This window comes from Gambusia affinis, linkage group LG05, assembly GCF_019740435.1.
Source record: "Gambusia affinis linkage group LG05, SWU_Gaff_1.0, whole genome shotgun sequence".
NCBI lineage: Eukaryota > Metazoa > Chordata > Actinopteri > Cyprinodontiformes > Poeciliidae > Gambusia > Gambusia affinis.
The window spans coordinates 877,426-898,587 of record NC_057872.1 but is presented as its reverse complement, the minus strand read 5'-3'; the positions used below and the strand labels follow the sequence as shown (position 1 = coordinate 898,587).

General features: G+C 39.9%; 1 protein-coding gene across 3 annotated transcripts in view; it reads left to right on the top strand.

Annotated features, from left to right (window-relative positions):
• grik2 (glutamate receptor, ionotropic, kainate 2) overlaps nucleotides 1-21,162 on the top strand; it is a 369,508-nt gene that overhangs the window by 253,401 nt on the left and 94,945 nt on the right. For 2 of the 3 annotated variants that reach the window (XM_044116261.1, XM_044116260.1), the window contains one exon: nucleotides 14,717-14,923. The exons of the other annotated variant lie outside the window; for it this stretch is intronic. In XM_044116261.1, the coding sequence (XP_043972196.1) occupies nucleotides 14,717-14,923 (207 nt within the window). The remainder of the gene's footprint in view (nucleotides 1-14,716; nucleotides 14,924-21,162) is intronic. 3 annotated transcript variants of the gene reach the window in all.

Here is a 21,162-nt window from a genome sequence, read left to right as displayed (position 1 = left end):
CCAGCTGCGTCCCGGGCGAGAGGCGGGGTTCACCCTGGACAGGTCGCCAGTCTGTCGCAGGGCAACACAAAGACATACAAGACAAACAACCATTCACACACACATTCACAGTCATGTTTTTGGACTGTGGGAGGAAGCCGGAGAACCCGGAGAGAATCCACGCATGCACAGGGAGAACATGCAAACTCCATGCAGAAAGACCCCGGGCCGGAAATCGAACCCAGGACCTTCTTGCTGCAAGGCAACAGCTCTACCAACTGCACCACTGTGCAGCCCACATAAAAATATGTATATTTTAAATACACAATTTAAAATGCTTTATGAATTTGCCTTTATGGACAGAAAGCACCTTTATTTTGTAAATGTACAACTTATGAACATGATTTCTTCATTTAGAATAATCGTCAACATTCTCACTCAAAGGACTCTCTGACGCGCTGTCCGTCTTTAAATTCTGGCTAAACGCTTTACTGTTCAAACAGGCATTTGCATGATCTATTTATTTAATATTTTTTTAATTAGAATTATTTTTTCTTTAAAATGTATTATTTTTTTATTTTGGTGAGATGACCTTATGTGCCCCGAAAGCACATTTTAACTATGTAAGTATTTAATAATTACAATTCTAAGAATACTGTAGCTCTAACATAGGAGTTCAACCTGCTATGTTCAGATGAACAGAATAGTTGAGTCAGAGGCAAAGAAAATTATCCCCAAAGTTCAACTATAGGTGTGGAGACATTCAGACTGAATCTTTGCTAAGGGTGGATGGCTGCTCCACTGCAAATATCTGTTCACATGCTCCATAAAATATTGAGCAAGAACTTTTCCAACTTCATTAAATTGAAATGAGTAGGATTAAGTAAGTGTTCACTTCTTCTTACTCCTTTTCAAACACAAAAATTAGTGGTAAACAAATTATTTTGTTCTTGTTTATATATGCACATGTTTTCTCTATCTTAGTGGTTGCTTGTTTTCTTGTTTTAAAAAACCTGTTTGAAATAAATAAATTGAATCACATCTAAACTTATAATGAATGTGTGTGACAAAGACTGAAAATATTCCAACAAGCTGCTAATGAAGAACAACATAAGGTTATGGTAGGCCCTTACAAAAAAATCCCATGAAAATCACATGTGATTTTCACATGTGATTTTCACATGTGATCACATAATCCACCAAAAAAATCACATGTGATCACATGTGGAAATGTGTGATTATGTGATTTTACCGCGAAACCTTCCAAAATCACACGTATTCATGTGATTCACATCATTCACATGTAAAAATTTGTGTGAACCACATGTGATCACATGTGAAAGTCACATGTGATCACATGTGACTTTCACATGTGATCACATGTGAAAGTCACATGTAATTTTCATGGGATTTTTTTGTAAGGGGGGTGACCAAACGTCCGTATTTCCCGGGACATGTCCGTATTTCACGTCCTGTCCCGGGCGTCCTGGGATATTTGTAGAAGGTGAGGAAATGTCCTGTTCTTTGCAGGACCCGGTCCAACGTGTCGTGGTTTCTTCCCCCCCTCCCCGGTCCAACGTGTCATGGAAACGGTCCCCCCCCCCTCCACCGAAAGGTGTCCCGGTTTTCCCAAATGAAAATATGGTCACCCTAGGTTATGGAGTGACCCAGTCAGTGTTCAAACCTCACTCCCACAAAGGTTCTTGGAGGGATCTACAATTGGGTTTTCCAGGAAATTGAAATTTCCCTCCAGAAATGTACAAACCTGCTGGACAATGACAGGAAATCTGATCCTGTTGTCCCAGCGGCAGTGGGGATCAAATGCTTATTTCACTTGATAACATGCACAATTTAAAAATGTCTGTTTTTACTGAATGATTATTCAATCTTTTTGTGCGTGTTTCTCTTATTAAACATACAGTCATACCAACGATGGTGGCAGACATGGTTGTAAATTTCAATAGTCTGCCAGTAAATTTAGCAAGTTCCACAGCAGGTCGAAAATTAATCTGCAAATCTTGTCAAGTTATCAATTTTCTCTCTTAGCAGGTTGACATATCTCTCTTTTCTTTTTAAATAAGATTAGTATTTAACAATGTGAACTGAAAATGAAGGAGCAGATTATGAATGAACATATTTGTGAATGGTATTGGGTCACATGGTTCATTAGCGATCTATTTGAGAGGAACCTTTGTTGGTGAAGACAGGCGTTCCACCCAATCGGGGGAAACAGTTTTTTGACTGCTGAACGCTGATGCTGTCAACAAGTGTTTGATGAAAGGAATCATTGTAAAAGTGTCATATTGGGGTCTAGGTTTCCAGCCCACATGCAGAACACCACAGGAGACAGAAAATCAGTTGAAGGATGTTGTAAAAATAAAACAGTAATGATATTGGTGTGGTTTGGGTCAGACTGGGGAATTTTGCTGACTGTGGCTCTCTACGGAACAGTAGGAAGGAATGGTGAGTTCAATGGCAGCTGGGAAACGGGATGTGTGAAAAGGGAAATCTGTTCTTGCTTTCTGGGTGGAGATGATCTCGGCTAGAGGGGGTGGATACTGTGGGTCCCAGATGGGCAGCACAGCTGAGCGAGGTCCAAAGGCTGGGTGACGGCGGTGGAGGGCGGACAGGTTGGTTCTGGATTCCACGATGATGGAGGGAAAAGTCCGACTGCCAGCGGGAGGAACTGGAGCTGGAGAATCTTAAGGTCAGACAGATGAGATGGAAGGGGAAACTCGGGCGACCTGTGGGTACCACTCATGGCGTCACGAGCAGGGCTTAATCCAAAGCCACAACGGGAGTTTCTCAGGAGGGATCCAGGAAACGACTTGAGGGGAAAACCTGAAGAGCACAGGGAGAAAACACTTCGAATTACTCGAGAGGAACTCAGGAGGAAACAAAACTCGGAGACTGACTCCGAGGGGTTCAGAGTACCGTATTGGCAAAAACACTCCAGCGTCAAAGTGCTGGCGTCTTTTATCTTCCAGATGATGATGAAAAGATCCTGGTCAGGTGTGCAGAACCATGGGCACGCCTCTCCCGGAACCCCGCCTCTTGCGCTATCTGGTGGACAGCCAGTGATCCACCCGCAGGATCCAAAAACATAACAGAAAACCCCCAGAACCCGACAAAAATATACATTTTCTGGCTTTGATGATCATTGCCAAGATGCAAAGAAAATAAATGGATGACTTGACCAACCATCAAAGGCGGCTCTGATTTTAAATCACCTGACAAGGTAATCAGTGTGTCAACTTTAGCCCAGTGTACCGCCTCAGTGGCTCAAAGCATTGGCTTAGCCTCTGCAGAAAGAGTTGCTGTAGATTGCATTTAGTAGAAAAAAAATCGTAATCGCAGCACTGGACATAAAAAAAACAGCTCTTATTTATCATAGCGCTACATAAGCTATTTGATTTATTTGCACTCCTGTATTTGGAGATTTTTCACATTTTAATCAATCCAAACAAGATTCACAGACTCTGGGCTTTCCAAAAGGCATGGCAAAGGAAAGAAACTAAGCTCCAAGCTGAATTAAAGCCAGTGATTATCCTGTTATTCACAAAGCAAGCATAAAAATAACAACGTAAAGGAAATTGTGGGTTGTCATTATTTATCTTGGGCCTTCTTTCCTTCCACACACGCTGTGAAGTGATTGGATTGCAGTTATTAGCAAAGACTCTCTGCAGCTGTAATTGCCATATCAGGATTGAGTCATGGGGAGCTGTGTGATGGCTGTGAGCAGCAAGGAAAAAGGAGGGAAGGATGACAATAATTGGGTTTGTTATATTTGATTGATGCACACTTTCATGCAGCTTCTCATCATTTTCTCAAGGATTATGAACTATAAAACATGATGTAATTACTGATAGGATCTTGGCCTATCAACAGTTTATCTACTTTGGAAATCACTGGCATAATGTTGCTGATATACTCTGCAATGTTCTACGGAGCTCGAAGTGGACCCAATTCTGCTTCCAGAGAAACTTAGATTTTATTTATGTGCATGTAGGTGAAAGCCAGTTACAAATATACACAGAATCTTGGTTACCTTTGAGTTTTCCTTTCTCTGCTCTGAACTGATGTTTGTGTTTTCTAAGCCATTTCTGCTGTTTCACACTGAATATAGTCCAACTGGTCTTCGTTAGTGGGAAATGCTGTTTCCATGAATGAGGGTGCTGAACAACACATCTACAAGGTCTAGACACGTGTAAATGGAACATACAAAGCCAGTGAATGAAGCAACCTAGTCAGTGTCATTTCTAATACTTACAATTTAATCACAATGACACAAGAACCTTATACATTCTTGTGCCATTTACACAATGCTACAATTAATCCCAAAAGGATTCACAGTTGGGGCAGATCAAGATTACAACAAATAACTAGAAAATTCCTGAATAAATTTAACTGGGGCCTGCCAAAGTGTGCCCGTCGGTTTGGACCCAGCGTTCTGATGCTAAGCTTAGCTCAAAAATTCCAAAGTAGCATGTGAAGAATCACAAGAATGCTGACTAAAATGGACTTGCACCATTCAGTATGATAAAGTAAGTGTATCAGGTAAAATTAGCCAACATGCTAATGTTAGCGTGAATGCTGTCAGTAGCTATTATAGACAACACTAGCATGTTGTCTATACTTGAGTTACTCCATTCAGTATACTAAACATGGCTAATAAGTCAGATAAATAGCTAATAGCTTATTTAAGCTAAATGGCTAATGCTAATGAACAGCCTTGCTGCACAAGCCATTAATAACTGCTTCATTAATAACGATTAATATCTCTACCTAGGGTGACCAGACGTCCTCTTTTTCCCGGACATGTCCTACTTTTCAGACCTAAAAAAATGTCCGGGGGGAATTTAAAAATCGTCCGGGATTTTGGTCAACTGCCTCAAAACACATTACATAGCTTACAGTGCATTGTGATTACATTGCCACTCCGTTCCACTACTCCATTCCAGGTTTCTTTGTATGGTAAATTATTCACGCCTTCTCCCCAAATCCAATCACGTTGCATTATGTGTGTGAGTTTGTGTGGGAAAAGTAAAGATAGCTGAGTTGACTTGTACACCGGCCGCTAGACTAGTTAAACCTTAAGTGTGACAGGCAGTAGCACATGTGTGTCCGCCGATTGTAAGGCAAAAATGCCTAAACGAAAGTGTACGTTTACGGAGGAATTAAAGAAAAGATTCCCGTGCTTTCGTCAAGGTCGTGATCCCTATGAGGCGGAGTGTTTGACGTGTAAGGCAGGCACTTATGTGTCTGTGGCAAATAAAGGTGCCAACGACCTGCAAGTGCACGTGAATTCAGCAAAGCACGTGAAAGCAGCCAGAGGTGAAAGCTCTTCGGCTAAAGTCACAGATTTCTTTGTGACAAAGTCAGACAGAGCTTTGCTTTCCATACTGTTAAGCAGTATAAGGTCAGTAACGTGACACAATTTTTTTCTTTTTATTTTTTTCTTTTATTTTTATTCTTCTCCCCCCCCAAAAAAAAAAAGAAGTGTCCTCCTTTTCAGAAACCCAAATCTGGTCACCCTATCTCTACCTCACTCACAATAATAACTCAAATAACACTTGGATCTCATCAATGTTCATAAATAGAGGTGGGTGATATATATCACCTATGATTGTATTACAAATGTTGCTTTAAAGATGTGCAATTTTACATTACATTTGACATATTCTATCTCAAAAAGAAAACAAATGGACAGTGCAGGAGGGGGGCATGAAAATCCTCACTGGGGAAGTGTGTCTCAATCAGGGGACAGGATTCAGTCTCCTCACTCATGACAACCAAAACAAAATCTTCTCACATGGAGGAAATATGCAGTAATACTATCTCAGCAGATGAATTTAGTCAAAATGAAACTGTCTATTTGACTTAAAATATTTCTAAGAATCTTAAGTTATTGGCAGTGGTAGGTTATATGAAGAGTAAAAACAGAGACTAAATCTGTTGAGGCACTTTAGGCCCCATCCACACGGAGACGAGATTAAAAGTTTGACATTTACGTTGTGCATCCACATACATCCACCGTTTTGAAGGACCAGATCGATCATTTTTAAAAACAGGTCCCATACTGGACAAATTTCAAAACGCTGGTTTCGTGCTTCAGTGTACACATGCAGGCCGCTTCTTTCTTGAAACAGTGACGTTTTGGCTCCATCTCACTCTGCAATCCACATGCACTTCACTCTCTCAAACATGTAGCTGTTCTGTGTTGCTCAGTGTTTTTGTGATACTCTGTGGTAGTGTTACAGCACCACCGATTGGCCCGGCATACTTACTATTGCATTTTCTATGGCCCTGCATCCTGTCTGCACATTTCTTTTATTTTAACGGTTTGTGAAAATGCAAAATGTTTGTCTCCATTTAGACAGGGCTTTAATTTAAGAAACACTTGAAGGGGGAGTATTATATATTTTTCGGGCACACAATCAAATCTAATCTCTACATGAATGAGGATGGCACTTTGTCAATGGGACAAGTACTAGAACTTATTATGGCCAAACAGACATAATGCAGGCAATGCACAACAATGAGTTTTTACAGGTGTGTTAGAGCAATGATACTTTTACATTTTGTGAATAACATCAAGCTGCTAAGTGACTACACAACTCAGACTAAAATCTAAAACATTTTCACGTAAATGTTCATTAATATGTAATGTTAAATTTAATATAAACCATTTGTTTGTTCATCAGTGTTTGTAAAAGTAAAAACACAAGATTTTTGTAGTGCACATACTTTTTTACGACACTAGGTGGAGAGGATCTTTTTACTTTATTATTTAAAGTTTGGTGTTTGGTGAATGAACTTTTAAAAATTATGCATCCTCAAAGATTTTCAGTCTGTGGAAAAAAAGAAACTACGAGTTCATACACTGAATTAAATAAAAATATTCTACAGCATAACTTTAGTGATCTATGCTTAGTATCTATGCTCATATATACATTTCACAGAGTATACAAGTGAAACACCAGAACAACTTTTTCTTTGTCTATATCTCTTCTTTTAAGCCCATGGGGAGTCTTTTATTGTGCTACTGCATTCTCCTGGAGGGCTGGCTTTGTTCTTTCCTTCAGCCATCTCATTTGAAAGGTAATCACAGTAAATGTTTTAGAACAACTTAAAGAAGCATTATATATATATATATATATATATATATATATTTGCTTTGAAACTAAATCTATTGTTTTAATTGGTTGGAGAAAAATGGACTTTTGAATTAGCTCTGTTTTACAGAGTTACTCAGCTTCTCCCTGACTCTCTTTAAGTAACGATGCACCATCGATTGTCAGCAGTCAACCTCACGCCTAAAGACAATCGGGGGGAGGTCTCTGAATTTATTTGTGTATTTAGGGTGACAGTTCAGATTGACATGAGGGGACTGCATCAGAAAGACTTTTTTAGGGCTTGGACCTTTTAGGACATTAATAAATGAACGTTCAAATTTTATCACAAGATTAATGTCAGCAACATACTGTCATGTAGGACACTAACCGTCTAACCCACATGCAGAACACAAACAGGAGGTGGAGGAATCAGATCAATAAAGTTTATTGATGAACAGATCAACAGTAGAGATTTGTGAGTTGCTTCTAGACCCACTGGATCCGACACGCCAGCGATCTGAGGGCTGGGGAGATGACAGGTAAGCGGGTTATAAGATTTATGGGGAGGGAGTAACGGAACGGGATTGTTTCACCCCAAGACAAAGGTCAAAGCCACGTCCAGCTCAAATTTCATTGGTCACAGACATATCATCAGACTTTTAATGTGATGTTTTACTTAAAAAAATTTAAAAGGGGCGGTGTGTGGGCCAAAATAGTGGTTTGTTGCCGGAGGGCAACACAATGCCATAGAGGGTTAAGGGCATGAAAAAACATGCTTTTCAAAGCTGGTTCATTCCATCCAGAAGCAGCTGCCCTGATCCTGAAATCTACAGCAAAGTCTGCCACAGATCTTGGCCCTTGTTTAACAGACCATAGATTTCTAGAACTAGATGTGTTATTGGGTTCTTGACTAAATGTCTGTTTAAACTCCACCAGGAACTCATCAAACAAGCAGCCAAAGTTGGTTGGATCTTTAAATCTAGCTTCTCCCCAATCCAGAGCTCTCGCTGACAAATGAGAAATGATGTATGAAATCTTTGCTCCATCATGAGCAAAACTCCGTGGAGAGTTATTAAGAGCTAGGGAGCATTGTAAAAGGAATCCCCCACAACGATTGATTTCACCTGAGTATTTCTCTGGGTTGGGCGGGCGGATCTCAGGAAATGAGATGGACTTGAGGTGCTGAGTCTGGAGCAGGGACTGGATCGGGAGCTGGAGTGGAATCTGCAGCAGCGCACTGTTGAAGAGCCCTTTGTAAAAGGTTAGCCAGGTGATCCAAATGCTGGTTGGTTTCATTCTGTTGGCTGCCAAGAATCCTTAAAGCTGCATCATGTGACTGAATGAGTGAGTTTTGTTCCGTTAATGTTCTCCTGAGTGCTTCTGCTGGGTCTGTATGCTGGCTGGAGTGTTCTGTCATGTCGGACGCTAATCGTCTAACCCATATGCAGAGCACAAACAGGAGGTGGAGAAATCAGATCAATAAGGTTTATTGATAAACAGATCAACAGTAGAAAATTGTGAGTTGCTTCTAGACCCACTGGATCCGACACGCCACCGATCTGAGGGCTGGGGAGATGACAGGTAATCGGGTTATAAGATTTATGGGGAGGGAGTAACGGAACGGGCTTACTGAGAGAGATGAGGCAAGTCTTCCAGGGAGGGAAAAGGTTGGAACGCTGGAGTCTGGGTTCTGATGGCTGGAAGTCCTTGCAGTTGCCGAAGGGTGGCCCATCAGAGGGCGGGCAGGTAGTCGGACTGTTAGGCAACCGAGCTCCATGAGAGGAATCCTGTGAGATGGTCAGAGAAAAACGAATCAAATTAGCAGAGTACGTGAATAAATTCTCAGAGATCTAAGTTCAGAGGGGCTCAGGGTACCAAAACAGGTAAAACACTCCGGCGACAGAGAACTGGTCAACCACTCCTCTTATGCTGATAACGCACAGGTGCATGGGAACCACCCTCCTCCAGAAACTGTCTGGAGGAGGGTGTTCACCTCCTGGTGAACAAAAACCAGGAGGAGAACAAAAACAGCTCCCCACAAGTACAAGAACTCCAGAATCCAACACATACAAGCTTTGTATTTGAGGAAAAAACTTTATGAACAAAATAATAATAATAATAATAATAATAATAATAATAATAATAATAATAATAATAATAATAATAATAATAATGATAATAAATAACTTAAGGGGGGATTTTTTTTGTCCTAGCAAAGTACACAATAAAAATTAAAATAAATAAAGTAAGAATAAACATAGAACAATAACAGATGAACAGTGATAGTCCTAGAACACACACATATTGCTCAGTACATTACTAAATATATCTTCAGCATTATTATAATACACTGTTTATGTGTATTATAGTTCACAGGAACCCCAACCAATTTGTTTGTTTATTATAATAAGTTCATTCTTCATTGTAGTTTGTTCATTCCTTCAGAACTTGCTTTGGTCATTGGTACTCATTTTGCCTATATGTCATTGAATGTGACTGTTTACGTGTGTTCCCTTAACACACGTAAACACGCAGTGCACCCTAACCCTAACCCTATACCCAGTTAGGGAAACCAGAGCAAAAAATGTAAAATTGTTCCATGTGAACAAGGCATTAGCTTACACACCAACATGCAGAATGCAGAAGTCTTATCTGACAATTGACCAATTTTACCCCGCTGGAATGCAGTAAAATAACCAAGTCTTGACCGGTCCGCGGTGATAAAAAGGTTGGGGACCACTGTTTTAACGGACAGGCGGCAACCCTACCTGTAATGCTTGCTCAAAACTTCTTTTTCAAATACTCTCTGTGCCCTCAAATCTTTGTGTTCATGCTCAGAATTCCTCCTCACTCTCTGGACAAATAAAGGCCCTGTTTACATGACAATGATAATAGGAAAATGGAATTTTTCTATTAACCCATTTACATGAAGACAGTCTAATTACAATCTTTGTTCACGGCACACAATAAAAAGGTGTAATGTACTTGCCACACCACTAGTTAGTGCACATGCACTTGGTTCCAAAGTGCATGTGCATGTTCTACCTGACAACCGTTATGTCGATTCATATTTCCCCCATCAGATACTGGGCGAACACACACACTGCATATGTGTGTTTGTGTGTCTGATGAGTGCATAGTTGCAAGAAAGTGAACAAAATGGGACAACTTTGCCAAAACAGGTTGTTTGAGTTTTTACAGTGTCTGAAGTTCTTTAGATAAGAGAGCTGAACAAGCACACGCGTATTTTATCACCTGGGCCATGCGGAGCAGCGAGGAGACAATGGAGGAACCATATCTGATGAGGAAACACATCAGATACCGAAGAAAATTCACCCATCAGTCACCAATGATTATAAACCTGTTGCCCTGACATCCCACACCATGAAGGTCCTGGAGAGACCCCTGCTGGCCCGTCTGAATAAGCAGATGGGGACATAAGCAGGGCCTCATGCAAAAAATGTGTGGTGCCATATTTTATGCACAAGTTGGCATGTATAAAAATTTACTTAGCATCAAAGTTTGGGTAAATACACGCACACTTTTTCCTCTGGCGTGAAAATGTGCAGCAGCCACGCAAACTTTTTCAGTTCAAATTAAGAATCCGTCCTGGGACAAACCGCCACCACACAGCAGACGCCACCCAAGGATTGGTTAGAACTGACCATAAACCAGCCTGAATCAGCAACACTGGACAAATGACAAGAGACAGCTTTACGCCGAGCATGAGGCCAGTCTGACTATCAGTGCTACCTCGTCAAATTTTCCTACCGTAGCGCGGATAGATAGCTAGGTCTATCTGTCAGTGCTATGCGTCTAAAACTGCCACTGTCATGTATACAAACATGACAGTACACTGTTAAATATATTGGATAACATTATTTGAGTGACGGGACTGAAGTGGAAGCTTAGCATTGGAACAATTTATATACATTGACGAAAGCACAAGAAGATGACTTCCCTTTTCTGAATATTCTATCCATTTAAAATGAAAAGCTGTAGAGGTATGCACTAATCCTTTTACTAGAATATCCCTGACCATCATCTTCACTAGACTGCCTTGGGAAAGCAGAGTATCTTCAGTCAGAGGCTTCTTCAGATTTATTTTAATACAGACTGCTACAGGAGATTTTCCTGCCAACAGCCATCACTGTCTACAATAACTCTTTGAAGAATTAATGAGTTACAATAACATTTAATGTCCCTTTGGGATTAATTAAGTATTGTTCGTTACTGCGCAATAGCCAGCCCCGCCTTCTCCTCACAACTCCTCGGGTGGACTACTGACCAGTTCTCTGTCTAACAGGTCCGGAAAATCTCTAAGACCTGGGTCTTACCCTGAACACGATCTATAAGAGATAATCTGTTTAAACTGGTGGCGAAAGAGACTCGTCTAGCTCTCACTACCTCCTATCCAGAAGTTATGACCCTTTTCAGTTAAGAAACAATCAACTGAGTAGCCCTCACAGCTGCATAGCTTCAATAACCACTTCTGTTAACGGTAGCTCTCTTTCTGAAAATATAACGGGCACTTGTTAATGGCTAGATATTATTTTAGTGACTAGGATTTAAGTCCCAGGGCCATTATTTACACTCACCAAAGGAAAGTCCGAAGCCACCACATTACTGGAATCATGTATACTGGTTTTACTACAAATAGAAGAACTGTTATTTAAAATGACTCAATTAATTTCAATGTCCACAACCTAATTAGAATTTTAAGAATATACTTATTTATTAAGCAAGCTTTAGCAGGGAAAGTGACAGGCTTACAGAATTTACTTGAGATTACCATACAAAGAAAATTAATAAAATTTAATCAACTTAACTTTTCCTAATAACCTCCCTACACTGTCATCTATCTTCAGATAAGGCTTTGGGGTGCGGCAGAACTCATACCCATCGGTGGAATTGGATCAGGGCAACAGAAATCCTTGTAGTCCTTGGTCAGAGTCTTTGTCTTTGAATCATAAATCCTCTTTGGAACCGAAACAAAATGAACTGTCTGCTATATCCAGCCGAACAGCTCGCGGTCGATCCTGTGACTTTTGTTCAGTTCCCCAAGTCCGTTGCGATGTATTTTGAGATCGTGGAGTTGAGTGCAGAGTGTGGAAATCCAATGAGGAACCAAGAGTGTGGGTCGGTGGAACTTGTCCTCTGTCCGGCGTGAGATGATCCTCGGTGTTTCTTGCTTTCTTGGTTCCAGGGCGTAGTCCTCTGCTGGTCTTCTTGCCGCTCTTGTGTCGAGTCTCAGCGCTGGGGACGAAGAACACCGTATCACCTCGGTCTCATGTTTTTATACTTTTCTCCCTCCCCGGGGAGTACACCGAGGGAGAGGGAGAGAGAGAGAGACAAAGAACAGTCTGTGCACAACTTCATGGTTGCGCAATCCTGACCATCTGCAACTTGGATCACAATGACCCGATTGTGAAATAATGTGCTTGTGATATTTGGGACTTTCCGAGAGCAATAGACTCCAACTTGGGACACAATGACCCTATTGTGAGACTATGTGCTTGTGACTTTTTGGGACTTTCCGAATTGCAACAGCGGCATATGTCAGCCTCCACACCCCAACCTTATACTTCTTCTTTGATTCTGTACTAACTTTAATCATACAAGTTCCTTCAATCATTAAAATCATATAAAATATTAGTACATTAGATGATTTGATCCTAGTTTCTTGTTACAACATTAATAAAATACAGAGAACATATTCTTGTACAAAGAATACACAATGAACAATCATTATTAATCAACATGCAGGGCTGTAGCAATCTCCTAGGCACTTTATGATCCGTTTTTCTGCATGAACCTGGACAGATCTCACATTTACATACCAGATTTCTTAACAGTATTTTTGAATTTGAATTGAAATGAATTTGAATCAACATGATAACCTTTAAGCAGGTTTTAAATATTTTTCACTGTTGATATAATATTCTAATCCTAATGCCATGTATTCAGTAGCCGTAACCCAGAAATTATCATTGTTATAAATAATAGCTTTAAAACATCTGTGTAATTAATCTATAATGAGTTTATTTGTGAGCTGAGTTACTGAAGTACATTAACTTTTCATTCATACTCTCACTGATTAAATATGAGTGTAGTGGCAAGCACCAGAGGACTCCTGACGCTTCAATCAGAAGGTAACTTTATCTGTCGCTTCGCCCAAACTATGAAAAACCTGACGGTGAACCTCTGAGTCCAATAGGCAGAAGTTCAACCGTTAAGACATCGCCTTCAAAAGTAGAAGAAAAACTAAAAAAGAGAACACAAGAAAATGAAAAAAGAACAAATACATGCACAATGAAAAGACAAAACAAAATATATACATGTCTTGATGAAAACACAGATAAGGAAAAACAAAATATGTATGTTTCTGCTTTCGTTTAGAATTGGTCCTCCACTGTACCTTCACCAGTAGTCAGGGCAGAGGACACCAACTCCCCTCTGTGTCTACGTTGCAAATAAATCACACATTTGTGAAGCTGAATAACGCTAGCCAGTCGCCATAGCAACACTTGCAGTAACTCCTGAATGGCCACCGAGTGGGCGGGGGGCAGAAATAGGTGTGGAGGATGTGAGTGCTGTGCTTTTATATCAGATGAAGTTCTACCAAGAATCGTTTGACCACAGAGGCCTGTAGTGAGACAGTTTTAGGCCAAATAATCCTGAACTTAAAAAATTGCACAAAAATGTCAGAATTCACACAGAAACATAGATAGAGCTCTAAATTACCAATGTAGATTGTTTATCAGCAACAAAAGTTGAGGTGCATGTTTCACTGTACTTAAAACATTATATACGTTCCTCTTGACCCCTTATGTTTTTTTAACTATTTTGCGTCGCATGAGAGCTACTGTCCACACACAAACTATCAATCATAATCATTTTATTTTTCAGTTTGAGGAGACAGATTTTTTTAGATTTTGTAGTAAATGGCCCTTATTACATATTTTAGTCTAGTTTATTTTAGATAGGTTTTATTTTTTTACTGATTACTATAAAGAAAAAAATGTGGAGGAGCTCAGCATTTTATGGTTTCAGTTATGCCACAGCTAAATGACAAACAGCACCTGGCAAGTGGCATATTTTGTGATTTAATGTCTCAGAGAGACAAGGGGGTTTAAGGCTAACAAAGACAGACGTAAAGTGGAGAGAAGGATTGTGGAGGGACATGGAGCAAAGGACTGGGGGTAGAGAGGAAACGGTATAAAAAAGACATTAGCAATGTTGGCAGCTGTTCATGTGAACAAAGAGAATGTACCAGCTTCTGCTGTGTGTTTTTGTGTCCATCTATCAACATCTCTTATTTTATTGACAAGGAATGTTGTCTCCAGAAAGCTGGGCCTGGGTCCAAAGCTAGGGATTATCTGTTATTATGGTCATGTCTCACTTTGCAACCATCCTACATCAATAACAGGTATTTCTTCTGCCAAGCACTTGTACACAGGAGTATCACACTTGCTTCACTGGCCAAGCTGGTGGGGTTTTTTTTGTTGTTGTTTTTTACTTTGCACTGCTTAAAAGTCAATTTCCCATGTTGAAGAAACTTTCAGACAGTAAAAGATACCAAGTGTTTCAGTGACTAATCTTTTCAATATTTGCCCTGACAGGAGGAGCCATATGTGATGTTCAAGAAATCTGACACCCCACTTTATGGGAATGACCGCTTTGAAGGCTACTGCATTGACCTACTGAGAGAACTGGCAAATATCCTGGGCTTTACATATGAGATTCGCCTGGTGGAAGATGGAAAATATGGTGCACAGGATGAGAACACGGGCCAGTGGAATGGCATGGTTAAAGAGTTGATGGACCACGTGAGTACTATCTTGGAAAAGACAATTCCAAAACGCTGAGACAATATGATGCTGCCATACTCATACTTCCTATTTGGAAAGATGTTCTCAGGCTTGAAAGCTCCCCCTACCAAAAATAGACATTAAGGTCAAATGATCCAATTTCAGTTTTACAGAACATGTCTTTAAAATGCAGGTGTTTGTCCCTGAGTGAATTTTAAATTGCAAATCTGGTCTACCAAAGACCAGATTTGATGTTTTTTTCCTCTTAGTTTCCTTTCAGACTTTGTCAGTACAGGACACATTTCTTGTACAATTGTACAATTTGCAGCAAAATGTGTTCTTCTCTGGATACAAAACTTTCTTTCTCCTGACTAGTATGAATCAGGAGGGTGGTGTGCTATCATAATTGTTTAAGTAGATGAAGGTGGCACTTTAGGGCAAAGATGTCAAACTCATTTTTATATTGGACCACATCAAGTTCATGAATGTGCTGAAAGGGCCTGTTGTGGCATAAAATATTGACATTTTCACAAACAGATATTTAAAATATTTAACCATTCACACAAAAGTAATTTGGCACAATGCAAATAAATAGTTTAACTTATAAAATAATATTTAAGCACACAACTGTGATTCTATTTTTGTGGCCCTCTGAGATCTGGAGGGCTCCAGAAATAGTTATGCCTAAAGTTTGTTACATATGCCTTATGGCTTTTTGGAAATTTTACCTAGAAATGAGCCAGATGTCTGTCCTTGGTTAGAATTACGAGACAGTTATCTGTATGTAACCTAAATTGATCTGAGATGGTTTCCCATTTTGTTAATCAAGAAAATAGTTTGCTTAAGATGGACCTTATATTATTTCCACAGATGTAGTTACCTCAAAAATTTTCATTTAACAATATAAAGCCACAACATCATCATCTGGCCGTGGTGAAGCCTAATGGCTACATGCAGAAATGATTTTCTGTGTTGCACTTTGGCAAAATGAGTCTCTGGCTGAAGGTGCTCCTGTATCCGGTCAGCACGTCATATAGTGGATGAGACTTGTTGTCCAAGATGGCCTGCACCTTGGACAGGAAAAGGAGAGGCTTAGGAATGGAAGTGGGGGAAAAGGACAGATTAGATGGAAATGTAGGAGGAAATCCTGGAGCAATTGGCTGAGCTGGATTCACAGGTGGTTGAAGGTTTTGAAGAGAAGCTGGAGCCAAAATGGACTGAGAGGTGGAAGAAAGAGAAGAAGAAGGGATGAAACGATATAAGTGAACAAGGATTTTGTGAAGCCTGTGAGGACAGGGATTAAATAACGGTTGATAAGAGCCAGGAAACATCCACCAATGGAATGACATCACCAGAAATGTTGGACGAGGAAGCGGAAGTTGAGGAAAAAGCCAGAAGCCCAGGATGTTTGGATGACAGCAATGCTGCTGTTTGTTGAGGATGGAAGCAATAGAAGAGTCTAAATTTGTTGTCTGAGCGGCTGAATGGGATGCCTTTCTCTTTTAAAGAGCATTGAAGGCCAGCGATAGTCCAGAATTTTAGAAGTTGGCGTGTTGGAATACCTGAGGAGGAAGGCTGAGATGTGGACGTGTTTATGTACTTGGTTGAGCGGCTCAGGAATTACTCTGTGGCCCGGGATTGTTGTCTGGTCCATGGTCACGGAATTGGGATGTTGTTGGAGGTGAGAGATGAATCAATCAATCAATCAAATTTTATTTGTATGGCACATTTCAACAACAAGGCATTTCAAAGTGCTTTACATCAAATCAGACACAGAAACACAATGCAACATAGAATCAACAATAAAAACACAACATCAAGTCAGGCTCTGTCAAAAATTTTGTTATTGATTACGTTTCAAATGCAACTCTAAACAAGTGGGTTTTTAGTTGAGATTTAAAGGAAGTCAGTGTTTCAGCTGTTTTACAGTTTACTGGATGTTTGTTCCAGATTTTTGGTGCATAGATGCTAAATGCTGCTTCTCCTCGTTTGGTTCTGGTTCTGGGGATGCAGAGCAGAACCAGAACCAGAACCTGAGAGTTCTGGAAGGTTGATACAACAGCAGCAAATCTTTAATGTATTGTGGTGATAAACCATTCAGTGATTTATAAACTAACAACAGTTTTTTAAAGTCTATTCTTTGAGCTACAGGGAGCCAGTGGAGGGACTTTAAAACTGGTGTTATGTGCTCTATCTTCCTGGTTTTAGTCAGAACTCCAGCAGCAGCATTTTGGATCAGCTGCAGCTGTTTGATTGATTTGTTGGACAGAGCTGTGAAGACGCTATTGGAATAATCAATGCATGGATGAGTTTTTCTAGATCTGGCTGAGACATTAATCCTTTAATCCTGGAAATGTTCTTCAGGTGATAGAAGGCCGACTTTGTGACTGTCTTTATGTGGCTCTGAAATGTTCAGGTCAGGGTCCATCACTACTCCCAGGTTTCGGGCTAATCGCTGGTCTTTAGTTGTAATAACTGAAGCTGTGCACTGACTCTAGATCTATAACGCTAGATTGTTCCTCTTTAGGTCCAAAAAATAATAATTTCAGTTTTGTTTCTGTTCAACTGGAGGACGTTTTGGCACAACCACACATTTATCTGTTCTAAGCATCTGTTCAGTGATTGGATGGGTTCTGAGTCACTGAAGGTGATGTAGTGTGAGACTGAGTTTGAGGATCAAGTATCACGGACCGCAGGCGTTCGCAACCTGAAGCTTGTCTTGTAACAGAAGGAGGGGAATTTTCGACAGCAGATGTGAGTGTAGAGGAGATCATCCGAGTCAGAAAGGTTGAGCTGGATTGATGAAGCATTTTCCTTGGTAAGCAGAATTGCCAAAGCAATCACCACAAGTCTAATAGATAACGAATGTGTTGACGGAACATATCAGACTGAGAAGAATGGGTGAGCAGATTATAAATAGGCTGCTTGGAAAAAAATTGAGGTGTGGTTTGGGTGTGGCCCTGCTCCTGAACTTAAGTTAACACATTAACATCATAAAATGCAACATGTTCCATAATGTTTGCTTTGAGTCTGTAGAAAGAGCAATGCCAATAATTCTTTTATTTTAGGTGTTATAGTTGCTATCTACAGTAAGTCAGGCTGATTAGGCTGTTTACCGTCATTTCACACTCAGCAGTAATTTATTGTTTTAGTGTTCTATAAACAATAGAAGTTTTGCCATTCACCCAGATAAACTGAAAATTCTTCCTGCAGACATGGATGCCTCCAATGATATAAGTAGTCCTGGCGTTGTTTTCTTTACACTGGTAAAGTTGATCTCGTCATCTTGCAGTCAAGTACCTTTTCTTTTTTCCAACAGCCTGTTATTAGTATGGGTTGAGTTATGTGTTGGGGATGTAAATGAGCCATCTGTTTACTTCAAACTTTCAGCTAATTGGCCGAGACCAAACAAAAGCATGTCAATAACCAATAAAGCTCAGTTTGATAATCTGCTGTAAGTTTCTCCTACATCTTCTGAAATGGCTCAGATTTACTCTGTAAGCAAGTTGAATTCAAAGACGTAGTTTATCCTTTTAAATCCTCTGAAACTGCTATGTTTTAAAATGACTGTGCGTTACAATATTTAGTTAGGGTTTGATTTTGTGCAGATATTTAAAAGTCAGGTTAAGGTATTGCTGTTGAAAAATGTATAGGCTACTCTGATTAAAGTTTTGGTTTGGTCCACATTTCCTTCTCCCTTACTTACCTCCGACATGTGTTCTGGTACGAGACATTGCTGAATTGTTTGGTACCATGCCTGTCAGGTCTCCTGTTTTGGCCAGAAAGCTGCAGTTTTTTACCCTCTCTCCCCAGGTGCTCCTGTATGAGCATTCTGTACATGTAGTAAACATGCACATGTACCAAGCATGTGCATTCAGAATTTTCAGAATAAACACACGTGTTCTCCAGCACCTGTAATTAAGAGTCATTCTCAGTTGTAGATTTGGTTAATTTGTGTAAGTAACTTAAACCACCCTTTGGCAGCTTTTGTGCTTTTTTAAACATAATCAGACATATGAATATTTAACACCAGTTAATACATCTTGAGTAGAGTTGTGTCGACTGCACACACTTTTTCACGGCTGATTTCCATGAAAAATGATCGGTATTTGCTGATCACTGTCTCTTGTTGCCGATCAGAAAACAATTATCACCTGCATCTCATTTGTCACAGCCTGCAGAGGCCCCATGTGCAAAGCGTCTCCTCCTTTCCTTCACACTGCACAAGTGCACCAAGTTGTGTGGAACTTTAACATTGCAAAAGAAAAATACCTCGGAGAAGCAGGGCATCAAATTGCATCAGTGCAATGATTCTAATATGACATTTAGAAAACAAGCATTGACAGTGTACGGCGAGTTATTGAGGCTAACTGCAGGTAAAAGACATCTGGAGTGATCAGACAGCAGGTTTAGCAGCACACAACTACCAACACTCACCCGGATGAGTATGATGAAACTAAATAACTAGCTAAATAACCTGAAAAATAATTAAAATCATCGAGCGAGCAGAGGAAGATGCTGGGTTCTACTCTCGTTGGACCGCAGCCACGCGATTCTGAGACGTTTATATTTCACTTCTAACCTCCAACAGACAGTGAACTCTCACGTTGTACGTCTACTTAAAGCTGCAGCATGTAACAAAAAACAAACAAAAAAAACCTTTTTACATGTGTATTAAGACTTTCGCTGTTCTAACATAAGACAGATAAACTCTTAAAAAATATCGAGCTCCTCTGCCCCCTCCCTGTATTCTGCACTCAGTCAGAAACATCCATCAGAAAACAGCTGGCCACGCTCTCAGGATGTTTCGAAATTCCAACATTCAGAAGTTAGTATATCTTAGAAAAGAAACAATACTGAATATGGTATTGTTTTTTTTTCTTATGTCTGTATATGTTGACCTTTCTTATAATATTCTTATATTTTTTTTACGTTTTTTTCATATATTAAGAGAAAAGGTCACACACATTGCTGACTTACAACTGAATGTTTAGTTGTAAGCCATAAAGAATTCGAAGCACAAAGGAGGATGAAGCTAAATAGAACAATTCACCAAAAAAAAGAAAACAGGGAAGTAAAGATGGCTCAGAGAGAAAGTACAATTTTCCAACAGCATAGAAGTTCATGAGTTGTTTCCCCCACAGAGCTTATTAAAGAACAAACACAAGAGCAGGCAGTCTGCTCACAGTGTTGATCATTGCAGCAAAGTCCCAGTTAGGATAAATTACATGGACAGAGAAATAGCAGGCGCTGCATGGCCAATAGTCAATATCTGACCTCATTAGATGCTGTACCTGCGAGGGGTCAAGTGGCCCTTAACGCCTCCACAGTTGTCTTCTGTTCTTGATCAGTGTAGCAATTGTCCATTGTATAGTCTTGTTTTTACATGGGTGAAGGTCCCAGTCCGCTGTGATGTGTTGTGCCATGTGTGTTTGCCCCACTTCTTACTCTTGACTTAGATAGATGGTGATTGCAGCAGACAAGGTCTCAGAAGAATTGAGAGAAGTGGACACAGAGAAGACAGATCAGGCTCAGAAGGACTGCTGAACTGCAATAAGCTTCAAGGATTGCATCCAAAAACAATTTTACAAATAGTTTTTAATCTGTGATATGTGTGAAGTTTAACAAAGACATTGTGATTTAGTTATGTTTTTCCAATTTTTAAGAGTTATGATTTGAATCATAGATGCCTTTTATCAGCCACATTTAACATATAACCTCTCTCAGAGCATGCAACTTAGTCAGTTCATCCTTTAGTGATGAATGACAACCTTCATGAGACAAAAACAATATATATTTGAGGGATGAACCCCTTCACCTTGTGAATGATTAGCATCTGGAGTCATAATCCCGAATGAGATTTATTAACTGTCAACAGGACAATTTCTTTTAAATCAAAAATGCTTATAGTATAATATTTTCTGAGTGAAGCAATATATAATTACAAAATGCTTCTCTGCACTCACTAGCATTTTGTTAGATACAACTATGTGTGTTAACACAAATGCTGTATCACAACTCTGCAACTACTCAATCTATTTCGACATCGAAGCAGCGAGGAATAACTGGAGAAGGATGGATTAAGGATTTACCAAAGGAAAATAAAATGTTGTTGACACATATCTACATTTCTTCAGAGACTTGTCATAGATAGTGACAAACGTGGTAGGAAATTTTCTTGTGTAGCAGTCAGTGTTAGTGTTTCTGAAGAAACCTGTGACTGAAGAAATGGCCTTATGTGACAGTTTCATGATGAT